Source organism: Papilio machaon, chromosome Z (genome assembly GCF_912999745.1).
Source record: "Papilio machaon chromosome Z, ilPapMach1.1, whole genome shotgun sequence".
NCBI lineage: Eukaryota > Metazoa > Arthropoda > Insecta > Lepidoptera > Papilionidae > Papilio > Papilio machaon.
Genome location: NC_060016.1, coordinates 6,048,415 through 6,064,000, shown reverse-complemented (window position 1 = coordinate 6,064,000; position 15,586 = coordinate 6,048,415). Strand labels below are relative to the sequence as shown.

The window sequence follows — 15,586 nt, the reverse complement described above, 5'->3', positions numbered from 1 at the left end:
ACACCATATAAATATAATATATAATAGTTATTAATTTAAAAAAGTACAATTTTGAACAAAAAATAGGTAACATGTGTCGGATACTGTGTGTTGTAGTTAAAAAGGAAAACATAATACATATTTTTATACCTGAATAACAGGCGATGCTGATAGTTATATCTAAAATTCTAGGTAATTGTGATTATTTATTAATAGCTATAATCAAATTGACCTATAGTTTTGTCAAGATATTATGATAAGTCACTAATTTTATAATATAACAGTAACATGTACACATAAAGTCAATTATTAAAAATAAATTATATTAATAGTTTTAGATTATCTTATACCCACACTATACATATTTTACACTCAAACTTTTACAATGGAAGCCTAAATATGAAGAACAAACAATTTGCAAAACATTACAAAGCAAATACAATTGAACTATATTTCTAATAACAGCACACTTGAGCAAAATTAAAAAAAAATAATAATATTCATAATTATTATATAAATACATTTCATTAAAACTTTATAAAAAAATAACTACTAGGTCCCAATAATTGGAATATAAAATTAAATCTAATACTATGACAACAAAATTAACTTTAGGGAACATTATATTACACTTTGGTCTAGCATACTAAATTATTCCTTTGGGTAACTGCTGCTTTAGGTTCAGGACAGTCTGAAATTGATAATAATTCGTTTATAATTATAATAATTCTAAATTCATATGGCTTAGACTAAGCATAGACGGTCCGGTTACTAGCCGTGTCCGGATGTGACTGCCGCACGGTTGTTTATTTCCAAAAGTCAGCATTATCCGGTCCTCAGCACCGAATACCTGCAGCAAACTTCGTCTGTCGATTGCCGGGAGACTGGTGCCAATTGACAATCAACTATACTCGCTCCGCCACCAGCTCACACCAGTTGTCCCCAAGTTACGCATCCGGCTGGGGTTAAAACAGCATCGTGCGTGCTCGGCCTTAGTGAAAAAATATATGTAAATAGCAATGTATAATACGAACCTCTGCTATTGATGCTGACTTTCAACAATAAACATAATTGATTGATGTTGAGTACTGTCAGTGTGTATAGGCACTGATCGAAGACACTCAATTTGATGTGAAGACCAATCCTTCTTCTGACAATAAGTCGAACAGTAAGGCGTACGCCTACACAATGAACACTCTGCTGATGCTTCACGGTTACAATTCGCGCACTGTAAACGCACAAATTTAAAAACTCAATCAACTCAAAGTATAATACTGCCTTTAATACTGTAAAACATAATCTGTCGTGCAACAAGTCTAATATACTCTTTGCTTTGAAACTGAGAAATAACTAAACGGAAAGTGAATCATAACTTTTCGAAACATTATACAACTTACCTTTTTAGATACAGTGTCTTCAACATTATGGAGAGTCACCTGTTCAACGTCAACCTCAGTTTCTACTCCAGTACCCAAAATTGCTGATGTCCTCTCTTGTTCCATTCTCTCCAATTGTCTAGTACTAATAATTCTAACATCTTCTACACATTGTTTTAATTCACTTGCAACCCTGACTAGTGACTGACCAATGTCTTCTAAACGTTTAAGAACTGTACTTAAATCTGGCAAACCTGAAGGTGTAAAAAATATTTTTTGAAACAATTGAAAAAGTTTAACTACAAAGAAATTAATTTAGTACACATAACAATGGGTTCTACATATAAGGGGCAAAATAATAAACTGTTGATTTTTGCTTTTTTGTGTTAAAAGTTAGCTCTTAGTTTAGTTAACAACGTGCGCTAAACAAAATACACATTGACATGTGTAAATGTTTTTTTTTTTTTTGCTAAAGTTAAAGGGCCTATGCTGCCTGTTTTCCTGTATGGTTGAAACTTTGAGAGCCTCTCATGAAAAGTTATCAATTTGCACAGAAACCCTTATTCGTAGGAGCCATCGATATATTACAATTAAAATGCAACAATTTCGTTTGATATTGGAATAATTGTGTTGAAGACGATACAATTTCTATAGTTTTTACTTGTATGTCTGTTACGAACAGACTTATTTTAGTTACGATGAATTTTCGATGTAAACAAATGATAAGAATTATATTTATATGTTTAAGGTAACGAATATTGAGCAAACCACATTGGATAATAATAATTAGTCTTTCCTATAAGGAAAGCAAAGTTTGGGCATGTATAAAAATCTGTGATAACAGACTGACCATCGAGAATTGTTGCATTTGATTTTAAAATAAGTATAAATGAAATACTAATTATAGTAAGGTGCTATTTAAAAGAAACTAGCATCCGCTATTTGATTGCCAGCGTCAAAAAAAAGTGTAATAAATCAGTCTATTTTATCGCAAACATAAAGTGGTACAGCGGCATCAACAAAAACAAATATAAAATGAACATTGAAATTCTTCTCAGAAGCAAGCAACTTATCATGACTTTCTACAATCATTTTAATAACTCGTCGACGGTAAAAATAAAATAACGTAGCAAATAAATTAACCAGAAAACATTTAGAGCGTCAAAAAAATTACCGCCTAGTAAGAGAGACAATTATAAATATTAACCAGATATAATATTATAATCTTCTGGTTTTCCATTGTAGCTCTTATTTTTAATTTTTCGCGAACCTGCTTGTAACGTTTGGCTAGCCGCTTGATCGCGAAGCATGTCATTTCTTGCAGGTAAATCTGCCAGCAAACAAAAAACGTATTGATTATGTATGACGAAAAATTAATTAATTGACTTAACTTCTACTACATTTATTATATCTGATTCAAGCAATTCATTACACGTAAGGTAAATTTAATTTACGTCAAACTTGCTTCTGTACAGTCGTGCTTCTTCAACTAGAAGATAAGTATAACCACATTAAGGCATTTTTTAAACTAAAAACCGCTTAATGATTTTAATGTCGTCGGCATCTATAGTCTATACTTTTGGCGAAGAAGTAAATTGGAGTAGGAGAAATCTTAAGTAAGGTTGATGGATAAGCTATTATATCAACTGGAGAGTAAAACTTGAATTAAGTGATTTTCAACATTTTTGTTGTGATACAACTTTTAATATTTTAAAATTCGACATCACAAATCAAGTTTAAAAGCTGTTTATTCACCAATAAAACACTGTTTTGATTAGTTTTGTGTAAAAGTTGAAAATCGTTGGTTTTATACATTTTTTTAAAGTACCCTAGAACTACGTAACAATAAAGTGTTTACACAAAATTATTTCTTGCGCATTAATATGTCACACAGGCTAGCATTCATAACAATGAACTGGTTATTCAATACATATTTAATTGCTATTTAAGAAATGGCTTGGCATTTGCGCACCACCAGTTTAAACTGGTGTATACAAGTACATTTGCATTGCGATAACATAATATTTAGCCTCAGTGCAAATGGACACAAAAAAAATATTGACACATGTTTGACGCTTGTTAAACAACATGTTTTGAAACTAAACATTTCAAAATTTTATATTATGTAATGCAATCGCACAATATATATGACACATATATGTAGATAGAAATAAGGAATAAATAAAAGGCAAAGTGATCAGTTATCCTTTAGCAAGGTAAATATAAATAAAACAACATTTTATTTAACCGTAAATACAGTCAAAACCGTTTATGGCGACATCGTTTAGAACAACATACCGGTTAAATTGACCAAAATCAAAGGTCCTGGCTGAATGTTATATACATATCTTTCCTATTAATACCTGTCACCGGTTGTTACAACTATCGGTTTTTACGACTCAATATGAGTAGTCCCTTCGATGTCGTTATAACAGATTTTGACTGTATCTACTGCCATAAGCAGTAGGTATTGTTAGTTTACAGGTAATATAACCAGGGATTTACACCTCTAGGTAACATAACACAATCTAACAATTAAGTGCAATGTTAAAGTAACATAATATTTATAGATTCTCTGCTGCAACTATGCAGCATTGTTTTCCATAGATGATTCCATATAACTTCCTGTTATTGTAGAAATTCCAGACTATGAGATGTATCTATGAAATCATACCATTTTCAAAAATATCTTCGCGAAGCTGGGTCATTACGCAGATGACTGAAAAGCTATTCGCCTAGCTAGGCATACACAATAAGTAAGAAAAATTGAATGCAACACTTCTTTATATAGCACATTCACGCTAAGCTCAATGCTTTGTCTATTATGTTAAGCAATGCTCAATGGCAACAATTAATATCAAGATTGTACAACAGTGATATACCTTGCTACTTACGGACTTTACCACTAAACACTCCACAAGAATACAAACAGAATTGCACCTCTCAGCACAGATACAGGTACAGGCACAGCTAATATGTATTTTGTATGTATTCCAAAATTAAGTATAGACTATAGATGCAAAGACAATGATTTAAATGAAAATCAAATTATAAAACATTTTTCATTCAAATTAATTTGTTTTTTTTTATTTCATTTTCACATTGATATTCTTTTATTTTAAACTAGCTTTTACCCGCGACTCCGTCCGCGCGGAATAAAAAAATAGAAATGGGGTAAAAATTATCCTATGTCCGTTTCCTGGTTCTAAGCTACCTGCCCACCAATTTTCAGTCAAATCGATTCAGCCATTCTCGAGTTATAAATGGTGTAACTAACACAACTTTCTTTTATATATATAGATGTTATATTTTTGTACAGATGAAATAGCTTATTCAAACAATTAATATGTGCATTTTTTTATTTTGTATATTCTTTCGCCCTGCATTTTTTATAGGAAAATTACATTGAAGTTAGTTCTGTAACACATTATGCTTTATGAAATCACTACATACACTATCTATATATGTACCTATACATATATCTATCTATACATATACATGTGTCACATTTAATCAAGGCTCAGCTTAGTTTGTAATACCAACTTTGGGATAGACAGGCCATTAAATTGTCTAATCATATTCCTGTTAATTCCTGGATTATTTTAAAGGAGTATTTAAACACTATGAATGGGTGTTTCTTATTAGGCCAATTGGTCAATCAATCAATTGGGCCAATTGAAATTCCCTATTGAATAAAATTGTCTTTATTGCCACTGTTAGTCAATAACGTATATATTACTATAATAAAACTAGTAAACAAAAATATTACAAAATTATAAATACTTACTCTTTTCGCTATTTAATGTTGGATCAGGTTTTGTTTCAGGATTTTCCATAATATGGTATTCATTACTAGATTCCAAGCCATCTGTAATAGTCTGCCATGCTTCTTTAGAGTGACTGTTATTGCTTGTCTGGTGGATACTGTCTACATCACTCTCTGCAAGAACACTTTCACGCTTTGGTTTTTTCTTCTCTTCCTGTTCTTGATTTCTCCTTTTTCTTTTATATGGAGTAAAAAGGCGTACGGGTCCCATTGCTGGAATAGGTAAAAATAATTTTTATTATTGTTGTAATGGGAACTCATATGAAAATTTACATACTTTTAACTAATTTTGCATTGCCTTTGACTCAAGAAACAATTTTAAATTGAAGATATTTACAATTTCTCTAATGTGATCAGTTAAAAAATAAAACATTTTGATACTATTATATTAATGACACAACAAAAAATATTGTTACTTATTGTTGTAAAACCATTTCATTCAAAATATTTAGGTTTTGCGAGAGATGGATACAAAAGTAATCTAGTATAATAACTAAGTAAGAAGCAAGTTGAAATTAATTAGTACCTGATTGGTCATCACAGCAGGCTCCACAGGTGCAACTTGTTGCATGAGGTGCCAAAATACCTTCGTCAATTAAAGCTTGTATACTCCTTCCACCAAACCTTATTGACCTCTTCCAATCTTTACTAGACGCGCGGCCACACATTGCTTCGAATTCACTTGGCGTTAGCCACTTCATACCATATTTGATACATCGTCCGCGACCTCCAGATCCAAACCTATGTTTGTGTAGCTCAGCTGATGTATTTTTGCAGCGCACTGGTAGAACTGGCATCAACGCTGTTTCCGTCCATGTACGAGTATTAGCTGCTCGCGATGGTGGTGTAGAACTAGAACTAGCGTCCTCGTTCGATTGCTCCCGACTCGGCGGCGGTGGCGAATTTTGTATGACAATATGTGTCGCTTTTATATCTTCGCTGACAGGACCGCCAGAAATGAAACCGTTGTCCACACATATCATAGGCTTGAAATGAGGCAGCTGATCGGACGTAATTACGTTAAATGTCGTTCCTGTTATAAGTGTACCGACTGGCAAAGAAACTGGCACAGTAATCACACCATTTGAATCACTAGAAAGGCGAGCAGTTTTAATTTCACTTGCCAAAACAGTACCGCCATCAGTACGATCGGATTCGCGCTCGGTGTCCGTCGCCAGAGGATCGTCTTCGGATACTTCGGTAATGTCCGGCATAACGACGTTGTCCGAAGTCCTATTCTGTGCCATTGCTTTCTTCCGGCTTTCGTGAAAAACCCCCTCTCGTAGGGATCGTATTTTGGACACTGACATGAACAAAAATCACACAAAAATTCCCACTGGCTTTGTACGACACAATGAAGAAAATGATATGAAAACATTGAAGTACGTAATGGCGGAAAATTCGAATAGCACATTTAAAAACAAATGCAGTCTTAATTGAAATATAAGTAGAAAAATTTTAACATTACATATCTTTCTATATAATTATACCAAAAAAAAATTGTGATGTTTAAATATTTTTATTGTATTATTTTAATTTATTTTTTTCTAAATATCGTAAGCAATATAAAATTAGAACATAGAGTATATTTAAAATGCGATCAAGTTATAGTTATATCCATAGACTTATAGACGTAATTATTATCACTGAACTTCGACACATATGACTAGGCTACAAGGCGTTTTGTATTGTGCTTATTTGATTTTCGCCATTTTGGCGCTAATGGAAGCGGTTGATCGCGGTGCTGAGTTTTAAATTGATTCAGTTATATATGCAAGTGATACATGGAAAATTTAAGGAAATACTTTAAAACTAACAAACAAAAAACTTTAAAAAACATCTTATAGAAAAAATCAAATAACAACACACAAAGTCAGCAACCGCAATCTTATTTTAATTTCTTCTTTATTCTTTATTTGTCTCACGTCCCTGCCATGCAACATCAACAGTGAGAATTCAATGTAGCAAAAGCGGAGCTTTTAGAGGGCTCCCGAGTATTATACGTTGCCATAATTTGTAAATAAAAAAAATATATCTTTTAATGTAGTGTAGATTATTCACATGGGATATTATATAGTCAAACAGCAATACCACCCCTGACTTTGAAAAGGTTCCGATCCCGTCAGTGAGGACGAGTAGAGGGCTGATGATGATGAAAAAAGAATATCTGAAGGTGAGAGAGGTGCTGCTATTGCTTTTGATTCGGTCAGAATATGTATTAAACATAGTTAGACATAGAAAATGACATGAAAGAAAAATGACAGGGTTAATTTATACATAAGCCGTACGTTCGGCATTCGCTTCAGTTAGACAAACGTATGGGAATACTGAAAGCCCTATGCCGCTACTGACTTCATGAAATTCCGGCTTATGTGTAAATGAACTTTTCTAGCAGGAAAGGACTTTGTGACGTTTTTTTTCACGTTGATTATGGGGCGCTAGTGTGCTGTTATAATTTATTTTGGCTTTTGCCCACCGGAACAGATATTTTACTCGGCCTATGCGTATCTTCTCAGTTTTTTAACTTTGTAACAAAAGGTTTTAGAAAAATATTAAAATTCTAATGAAACAAAATCTTTTATTTTTTAGTATACAATAAGATTTTTTCTACTATAAAACATTTAGATATACATTGAAATTACTGTGCCCAAATCTGAAAGCGTATTCTTTTTAATAAACAGTACAATAAAGCTAAACAATTTGGGATAGTATCGGGTTCTCTTCACTCGCCCTGATTATTAATATTATGTATATTATTACATTAGATTTTTGCTTGGTATCAGTATAACTATATTTCCTTGCCAATATCCAAATTTTGATTTTGAAATTGAAATCTTAAACTATGATATTATTTTAACCAGAGATTTTTTTTTTTAATAAGTTTGAAGTGTTTAGTACCACATTGTTTTTCTACTAGACTACATTTATGCATTAATATTGATCTTTCATAAAGATTGACTTGCGCAGTTGATGAACGTCTTTGTTTCCCACGAAAAAAAAGCTTGTCAGTTTGAAGTTGCGAATTGCGAAGTTGTTGCGAAGTATTGACATTTACTTTGTTTGTAATTTTTATTCTTTGTTGTAATTAGTATTGGTCAGTGATATAATTATTGATTTACTATGGAAGAAATACGTTCTAAATACAAATCTATTCAGAATGGTGCTCATCATATTACGTTAGATTGTATACATCCTCAGGTAAGCTTGGTTTAGTTAGTTTTGGAAAATGATTCTTAAATAGATGTAGTGGAAACGTTACAAGATATATGATAGAAGACAATTAATTTATGTTGCTTAATGAGGTTTCATTGTAAGGTTCGCTATGGTCTCCAGTTAATCATGGAAGATTTTATAACAAAAAGAAAGCAGAACATACTGTGTCATAAAAATCAATGAAAGACTATTACTTGTTTACAGTTTGGTTTGTTTCTACATGTCTGTACCATTGGGATATACAGTCAACACATGGCTCTCCATATCATGTTCATCCTTATCCCTCTCCTATTCGCCTACAACATGCTTTTACAGCACAGACCAGTCCGAAGATGTTCCACCCAAAAGGACTTAAACCTCATCGTGTAAGTTCAATGATTACCTTTAACTTTTTGAAGGACAATATTGATTAAGTCTAATTATCCAATGAATTTAAATATGTTTTCAGGATTGCAAAGTACTTATTACACCAACTGAGAGCCCTATACTTGGCCGGGCACTATGCCTTACACCTCGTGGCAGTCCCCTTCCAGGCAATGTCTCTCACCTGAATGACAAATTCCAAGATTCTCTTACTATTACATCAGACACCGATGCTCTGGTTGCCAAAATAAGTGCCATGTTTCCAACTGTCAGTGAGACACACATAAAAATTTTACTGAAAAAGTAAGATTAATTTTCCCTTTTCTTTTTTTTTCACATTAAAAAAATATAACCATTGATAAGATAGTGAAATAATTTATTGTAATAATATTGCTCCTTTTAAAATTAAATTAGAATAATAGTAATTTCCAATTTATGAAAATGCCTATTTGTCTACAGTTTAGGTTAGCAAGGGTTTGAGTCTATTTTCATAATATAACTATCAAACCTAATCTGTAAACAAACATAGATATCCAAATATTTTGGAGTAAAAGTGTGCACCTTTTTCATATTAATTCATTTAAATATCAAAGCAAACATGCCCATAGAACTTCACAATTGAAGGTGCATTGTCTACCTTTAAACTTAAAAAGGGGAGGGGACACTAAAGATCCTTTCTATGCGTCTCCTCATTATATTCATAAGAGAAGGGTGTGAAAAAGCACCATAGCAGGCCTCATCAGATGAACATGGAATGACTTCCATTTGTTGAACCTGTCTGTTACTGCAACAGAAGTTGCTGGCATCTGAAAACTGTTACCGCTTTCATGTATCTTAATTGTTCAGATACTACAACCGGGAAGCAGTAGTTATAAGTGCATTGCAAGTTGAGAAGCATCCTATAACAACACCTGGCCCTCTAAGCATGTCACCTTCAATGGCACGTCTGCAGAAAGGTGCTGTTGGTGTTTACTCTGCAATGCAACTTGCAAGAGGAGGATCCTCTATGCATGGGTCTAGTCATTTAACACCTCTCACTGGAACACCACAAGGTGAACATCATAGATTTTTAGTACAATACATAGACCAAAGAAAGTATGGATGGATTGTGTAAAAGAGAATATGTTTAAGAAGGGAGTGAATTATTATATGAAGGCTCATAGATATGTATGGCAGAGTGCATACTGTGCCGACCCTCCATTGGGAGAAGGGTAGGCTGTCTAGATTAATAAACATGTTTAATTCAACTGGATGGCACTGAACTTCTTGAACTGCCATTACTACTACTGATCAATTTCTATCTATAAATTTAGCTTAATTTTATTAAAATTAGTACTTATTTACTTATTGCAATTTCTAAGACGTTGGTACTTTGTAAATTATTATCTGGTTTTGTTTACATTTCAGGCTCTCCCTTGCTACTTAGACCGGCTTCAGGGGCATCAAGCTATTACGGCATGGCAAAGGCAGTTGATGGCCAAACAAAACATCAATCACCAAAGATGAAATTGAAGTATGTATCCACATATCAAGATAGTCTCGTGTCACGAGCTGATAGGCTCTCATGACTATAATAAAAGCTATGATCCTTAGATGAAATTTATTAATATACAAACATGTATTAATATTTTAATCCCTTTTTAAAGTTGTAAATGAAATAATTATTATTCACAGGTATCTTAAAAGTATTTTTCCAAAAGCAGAAGAGACATTAATTCTGGATATATTAGCAAATAAAGATGATAATGTGCAAAAGGCAAGCGAGGAACTCATTAGTATGGGATTTACTAAAAAAGACACTTCTATACAGAAGAAAAAAGACAAAGAAACACCAAAACCTGTAAAGAAAGTTGTAACTATAATGAAAACATCGGAAGAAAAAATGCAATGTAAGTTCGACATATTACTCAAAATCAGTAAATGTATTCAATATTGTGTCTAATTATTTAAGATAAGAAAAGAAAAATATGAATTAATTTAATTACAACATTTCATGTTTTTTAATAAATTTTCTTTCCATCAAATTTTTTTTTCAGTAAAGCAAAAGCTGCAAAAGAAATTTAACACAGTAGCAGAAAGGGTTATATCGATAGCTCTGGAAAGTGTTGACTTTAACGAAGAAAGGGCTGAACAAATATTAACTGCTGTGGTTCAAGAAGAGGATGCACCTAAAGTTACTAAGAATGTTGAAATAAAAGAAACATGTCGGCCTGGTCCTGAAGAGATTAACAAAGGGTAAGGAGTTCACTATAAATACAAGTTTTATTTTTCTTAATAACTTCAAAACATTTTACAATCCTAATTAAACATTATTAAAACTTCCCGGACCAGAGTAAATTTAATAAAGAAAGTTTCACAGCTTATGGAAAGTATGATATTAAGATAACTTCTAATAATTCAATCTCATCATATAATGTAATCATTTTATCAAAACGAAAGCTTTTGGTATTAAATGATTTATGAAAACAATCAACATGATTTCGAAAGTGGCAATGGTATTTATTTTTCAATGTTTATTTTTAACAAACTCATTCTCATGATATTTATATAAATATATGGCTTATTATGTCTTCCACACGATGGATTTAGATTTGTAGTTTATATGTCAAAACTAATGTAACTAATTTCCAAAGGTGGGCTCGTTAATCCGTTAATCGTTAATTAATGAAGTTAACATTTTGCTTAACGGATTAACTTTTAAGTTAACTTCATGAAGTGTTAACACTTTGCTAACTTCCGTTAAACGCAACTTCCGTTAATTTACTCCGTTAATCGTAACATTAGAAACTTGGAGACGTGGTGTAATTTTGTTTAAATAATGCGCCACGCTATGCTCGTAAGTTCAGTTATGTTCGGGTACTGTCAGCGAGTTGAATGGTGAACGAAAGAGTTGATAATGGATATATGTGAAGTTCGCATGCAAGTATGATGCATCAGAGCGTCTAAAAAGTCGTGGACAACAGGAGAAAATCAAAAGAAGGTTAGGAAACACTTTAATGCATTCATACTTTTACACTTTGTCTAATACTTGAGATGCAAATGCCACCAACTGACTCCAAGTTCATTTGCAATAAAAATAATCAACTGTGAAAAGATCGAATTAATGTATTAGATAATGTATAGTGAAATTAATAAGTGTGAAATTGTAAATTCATTTTACAAAATTGTGTGCAATTCGTGCATGTTATCAAATGTAATCATAAGATCTTCTTACCACTTGTTTTACCTATTTCTGTCGATTCCTAAAGCAGTATAATTTTGGTATGGTTAACTTTTAACGATTAACTTTAACTTGCGTAAAATTTTCGAGAAAATAACGTTTTAACGATTAACGAAGTTAACTTTTTAATTAATGAATTAACGAAGTTAACTTTTTATTTAATGAATTAACGAAGTTAATTTTTATAAGTTTTCGACTAACTGTGGCCACCTCTGCTAATTTCCTATTATAATTGTATTATCATAATTTCTTTTTCTTAGTATCAAAAATTATTGCTCAAATTATAATTATATATTTACTGGTCATAATTCCTGATGCTTACTTTGTAAACCTAACATCCAGTAGCTTCTTAGCTTCTCACACTATTAAAATGCATGAAAATTGATGGTTTAATTTGTAATGAACAATAGTATGTTCTTGCATGTTAAATAATAGACCATCAATCTTTATGTGTTTATCATTTCATAAATATATAAACGGACGGAATTGATGAGCAAAATTATTAACATTTACTTCTTAGACAAGATTAAATTATTAATAAAAAATTATTAATTAAATTATTCCTATAAATTTTAAACATTAAATACCGATATTTTCAGAATTTTAAAGGTTAGATTTTTTTTGGTGATCAAATAGTTAAAACTTATTTCATAAAAAATATAGCAATGTACAAGACAATGACTTGTCATATTCAACTTTCGCGCATTTTAAAGGTTAGACCTACGATCGGTTTTCTATATCTATTTTTCTGTTAATTAACACATTCAATGCCACCGACTCTGCTGTCTTGTATCATTCGACAAAAGTCGTGGTGACATTAACGTGTTAAAGTATATTACGTAATGCCATCAATCGTGTCCGTATCGTTGTCACCTCACTCATCCCCTGGGTGCGGCCAGTGTGAGCGGCAGTGTGGAGCAGCCGCCGAGCCGGCCGCCCCCCGCGCCCGCCTCCCGCCGCATCAAGATATGGACCGAGCATTTGAAGTACGTCTTGCATGCTTACGTGACTTCCTTTTTACCTCTCTCCCTCTTGACTCTGACAATACTTCTGCTAAATCGTGACGCAATGTCTTAGCAATGTTTGATATAAATATCTACTTGTATCATTCAAAACTATTGCGACAGCTTTAAAATAGCGGAATTTAACCGTATGCACCTTTTGTGTTGGTTACACACACAGCTTGTGAACGTTTACCTGTGCTTTCTGTGGGGTTTTGTAGTCTTAATGTGAATTGTATAGTTTTTCACGTTTTTGTGGTGATGGTAGTTTTCAAAACATGAGGAAAACACTGATTTAAGTATTATAAGTAATATTTAGAAGTCATATAAGTAAACTTGATTGAGTGTGCATTCAATCTTATGTTTAGCATGGTTTTTAATCCATATGTTGCTTAAATAGTAGTAATACTTCTTTCAAATTAGACTTTTTAACTTAAAGTAATAGTCAAGTGTAAAATGTTATCTTCCACTCTCTAAATGATTGATGGTTCTGTTTTGTTTTCAAATGTGCTAGTTATTGTGTGGCTGAAGAAGCTTTACTGTTTTTTTTGTGTTACATAAAATTTTCAGCAGCACCTTGACGGTTAGCGGTAAATATAAATCCACATACTTTGGTGAACTAGATAATTGTTAATTATTTACATCTCAAAGTTATAGATTAGGTGTTAGTAGTACTCCATTTTTACAGCTGTTTGAAAAAAAGTAATTAATACAAAATATAGTGACGTGTGTTAGATGTTACGGTCAGCATAGATATCATTATAGTCATTATCATAATCATTGTTTCTTTAGCATCGTTAATGATTATCGTTTGACCCCTTACCAGCACTTAGTACCTGCATTTAATTATATCATAGCTGTTAACTAATATAGCTCTGTTTAGTGAATTTATTTAGACAACATTAGGTTCAGCAGAAGTTTTAAATGATTTCAAATTAAGTAACACGTTTATTTCGGTAATTCATTTATTTTACTGTATATATTTTAGGCCAATATTAAAGACAAATGCAAGTGTGGAGCCTAAATACAAATCGCAATATCGTATGGCTAGTAATGGTCCTAACCCATCACTACGACAAGGACCGAAGGATAGTCTACTTCTGTAAGTATTTCTTCTAATATGAAATGTGTAATGTTTTGAATACAGCTTAAAGTGAATATAAAATTATTTATGATACCTATTGTTGTTTTAATTAAAGTAACCAGCGACTATTGTTACAGGGAAGATTATATGACGTGGAATGGACCGAACCCGGAACTAAGGAATGGCAGGACAATTAACCCCGAAGGTCCAGAAAAATGCGAAAAAAAGTTTTCACTTGCTCGAGGGCCAGCCGACCTCGCGAAGGGTCCAGCCGGTATTGCAACTGGTTCGATTTATCAAAAACTAGCTAAAAAATCAGCTAAGATGTAAGTTTTATACTTTGCTTCACTGACTTGTTTTTATGTAATCACGATATATTAAGCCCGTTGCATTAATCAGTTAAAAATATCGTTTGTATGTCTGATAAAGTGGCACAGATCAATAAATCTGACTTAAAACAGACCTGGCACACCTCTCTTTTTATATTGTAATGAAATATTATCTTGTTTTTTGTTTATATTTGATATTAACATAATATTATTTTCAGCGCCACTTAAATAACCAAACACCATACGGATTGTGAAGACAAAGAAGTTAAAATATGTTGGTTAACTTTTTGTGAAATTTTGTTTTTGTTTTTTAATACTTTTTTAACTTTTTCTTCGAAAATGTCATAAAATTACATGCCCATAAAAAGTATTGGTAAAATCAACAATAGTATAAATAGATTATCTGATAAAGTCTTCCTTCAGAAGCCAATATTTGGTAATGATATAATTTGTTTTAACATTTAATTCGTGTAATTATTAGGCAATAAATTATATACATTCCATTTACATGAGCTGATATATACATGTTATAAGTTAAAGATTTATTCCTATTGAATTTTATTTTGGAGTTATTTTATTATATTAGAATTATTTTTATGAAGTTTTACGTAACAACTTAATTTTACATGACATAAATATAACAACAATTTTGAATTGAAATTCATGTAATTACGTAAACGGAAATTCAATTAAAAATATGCATTACTACAGTGTTTCTGTAATAAATACGATCATTTTAGTAATAGTTTATTAAATTTTCAGTATTAAAATTTTTAACTAATATAGATATAAAGTTTTTAAATACATAGCGGTATTTTGTAAGTTATTCTTACATGATAGACGTAGATACGTATTGATGAAAACTTTGTACAACATCTAGTCATCCTTTTCCTTCACTTTAAAAAAAGACAACAATAAATCTTTTATGACAATGGAAACCCACCCTGTTATGATTTTGTGCCAAATATTAGTTAATAATGTAGTTCCCCAGTTGAGACCCTTTTGATATAATTTATTATTGTATTTAGTGTTAACTCTATTGTTTATTTTTATAGTTTATAAACTACAAATTTGGATTTATACAAACCAATTTTATTGTTTTTTAATCTTATTCAACGTTATCGCAACATTCTTGTAAATTCAGTAGTTTACTGATGACAGATTTACACGATACCTCATTATAAGGCCTTTATAT

General features: G+C 31.8%; 2 protein-coding genes across 5 annotated transcripts; one reads left to right on the top strand and one right to left on the bottom strand.

Annotated features, from left to right (window-relative positions):
• Positions 1–551: 551 nt before the first annotated feature.
• LOC106717150 (deformed epidermal autoregulatory factor 1) lies at positions 552–6,561 on the bottom strand. Of its 2 annotated transcripts, XM_014510877.2 has the most exons (6): positions 5,708–6,561; positions 5,143–5,394; positions 2,626–2,685; positions 1,377–1,609; positions 1,014–1,207; positions 552–670 (listed from the first exon to the last, which is right to left on the bottom strand). In XM_014510877.2, the coding sequence occupies exons 1-5, from the start codon at positions 6,489–6,491 to the stop codon at positions 1,019–1,021; spliced, it is 1,518 nt and encodes a 505-aa protein (XP_014366363.2). In that variant the 5' UTR covers positions 6,492–6,561; the 3' UTR covers positions 552–670; positions 1,014–1,018. The 2 variants fall into 2 exon arrangements, with proteins under 2 accessions (XP_014366363.2, XP_014366364.2); XM_014510878.2 differs by lacking the exon at positions 2,626–2,685 and having other exon boundaries at positions 554–670.
• Positions 6,562–8,231: 1,670 nt separating this feature from the next.
• On the top strand, positions 8,232–14,770 carry LOC106717087. Of its 3 annotated transcripts, XM_045686050.1 has the most exons (11): positions 8,232–8,379; positions 8,640–8,759; positions 8,843–9,060; positions 9,604–9,809; positions 10,165–10,270; positions 10,432–10,646; positions 10,794–10,992; positions 12,877–12,963; positions 13,967–14,080; positions 14,200–14,388; positions 14,610–14,770. In XM_045686050.1, the coding sequence occupies exons 1-11, from the start codon at positions 8,302–8,304 to the stop codon at positions 14,617–14,619; spliced, it is 1,542 nt and encodes a 513-aa protein (XP_045542006.1). In that variant the 5' UTR covers positions 8,232–8,301; the 3' UTR covers positions 14,620–14,770. The 3 variants fall into 3 exon arrangements, with proteins under 3 accessions (XP_045542006.1, XP_045542008.1, XP_014366282.1); XM_045686052.1 differs by lacking the exon at positions 12,877–12,963; XM_014510796.2 differs by lacking the exon at positions 8,843–9,060 and having other exon boundaries at positions 8,599–8,759.
• The last annotated feature ends 816 nt before the right edge of the window (positions 14,771–15,586 follow it).

Bases quoted from the DNA above. Each gene is read 5' to 3' on its own strand.
- LOC106717087 (XM_045686050.1), top strand. From the start codon at position 8,302: ATGGAAGAAATACGTTCTAAATACAAATCTATTCAGAATGGTGCTCAT. The intron at 9,810-10,164 runs GTGAACATCATA...TTTACATTTCAG, and splicing joins TCTCACTGGAACACCACAAG to GCTCTCCCTTGCTACTTAGA. The intron at 10,271-10,431 runs GTATGTATCCAC...TATTATTCACAG, and splicing joins TCACCAAAGATGAAATTGAA to GTATCTTAAAAGTATTTTTC.
- LOC106717150 (XM_014510877.2), bottom strand. From the start codon at position 6,491: ATGTCAGTGTCCAAAATACGATCCCTACGAGAGGGGGTTTTTCACGAA. The intron at 1,610-2,625 runs GTTCGCGAAAAA...TTACACCTTCAG, and splicing joins TAGCCAAACGTTACAAGCAG to GTTTGCCAGATTTAAGTACA. The intron at 1,208-1,376 runs GTAAGTTGTATA...GTGCGTTTACAG, and splicing joins AAGACACTGTATCTAAAAAG to TGCGCGAATTGTAACCGTGA.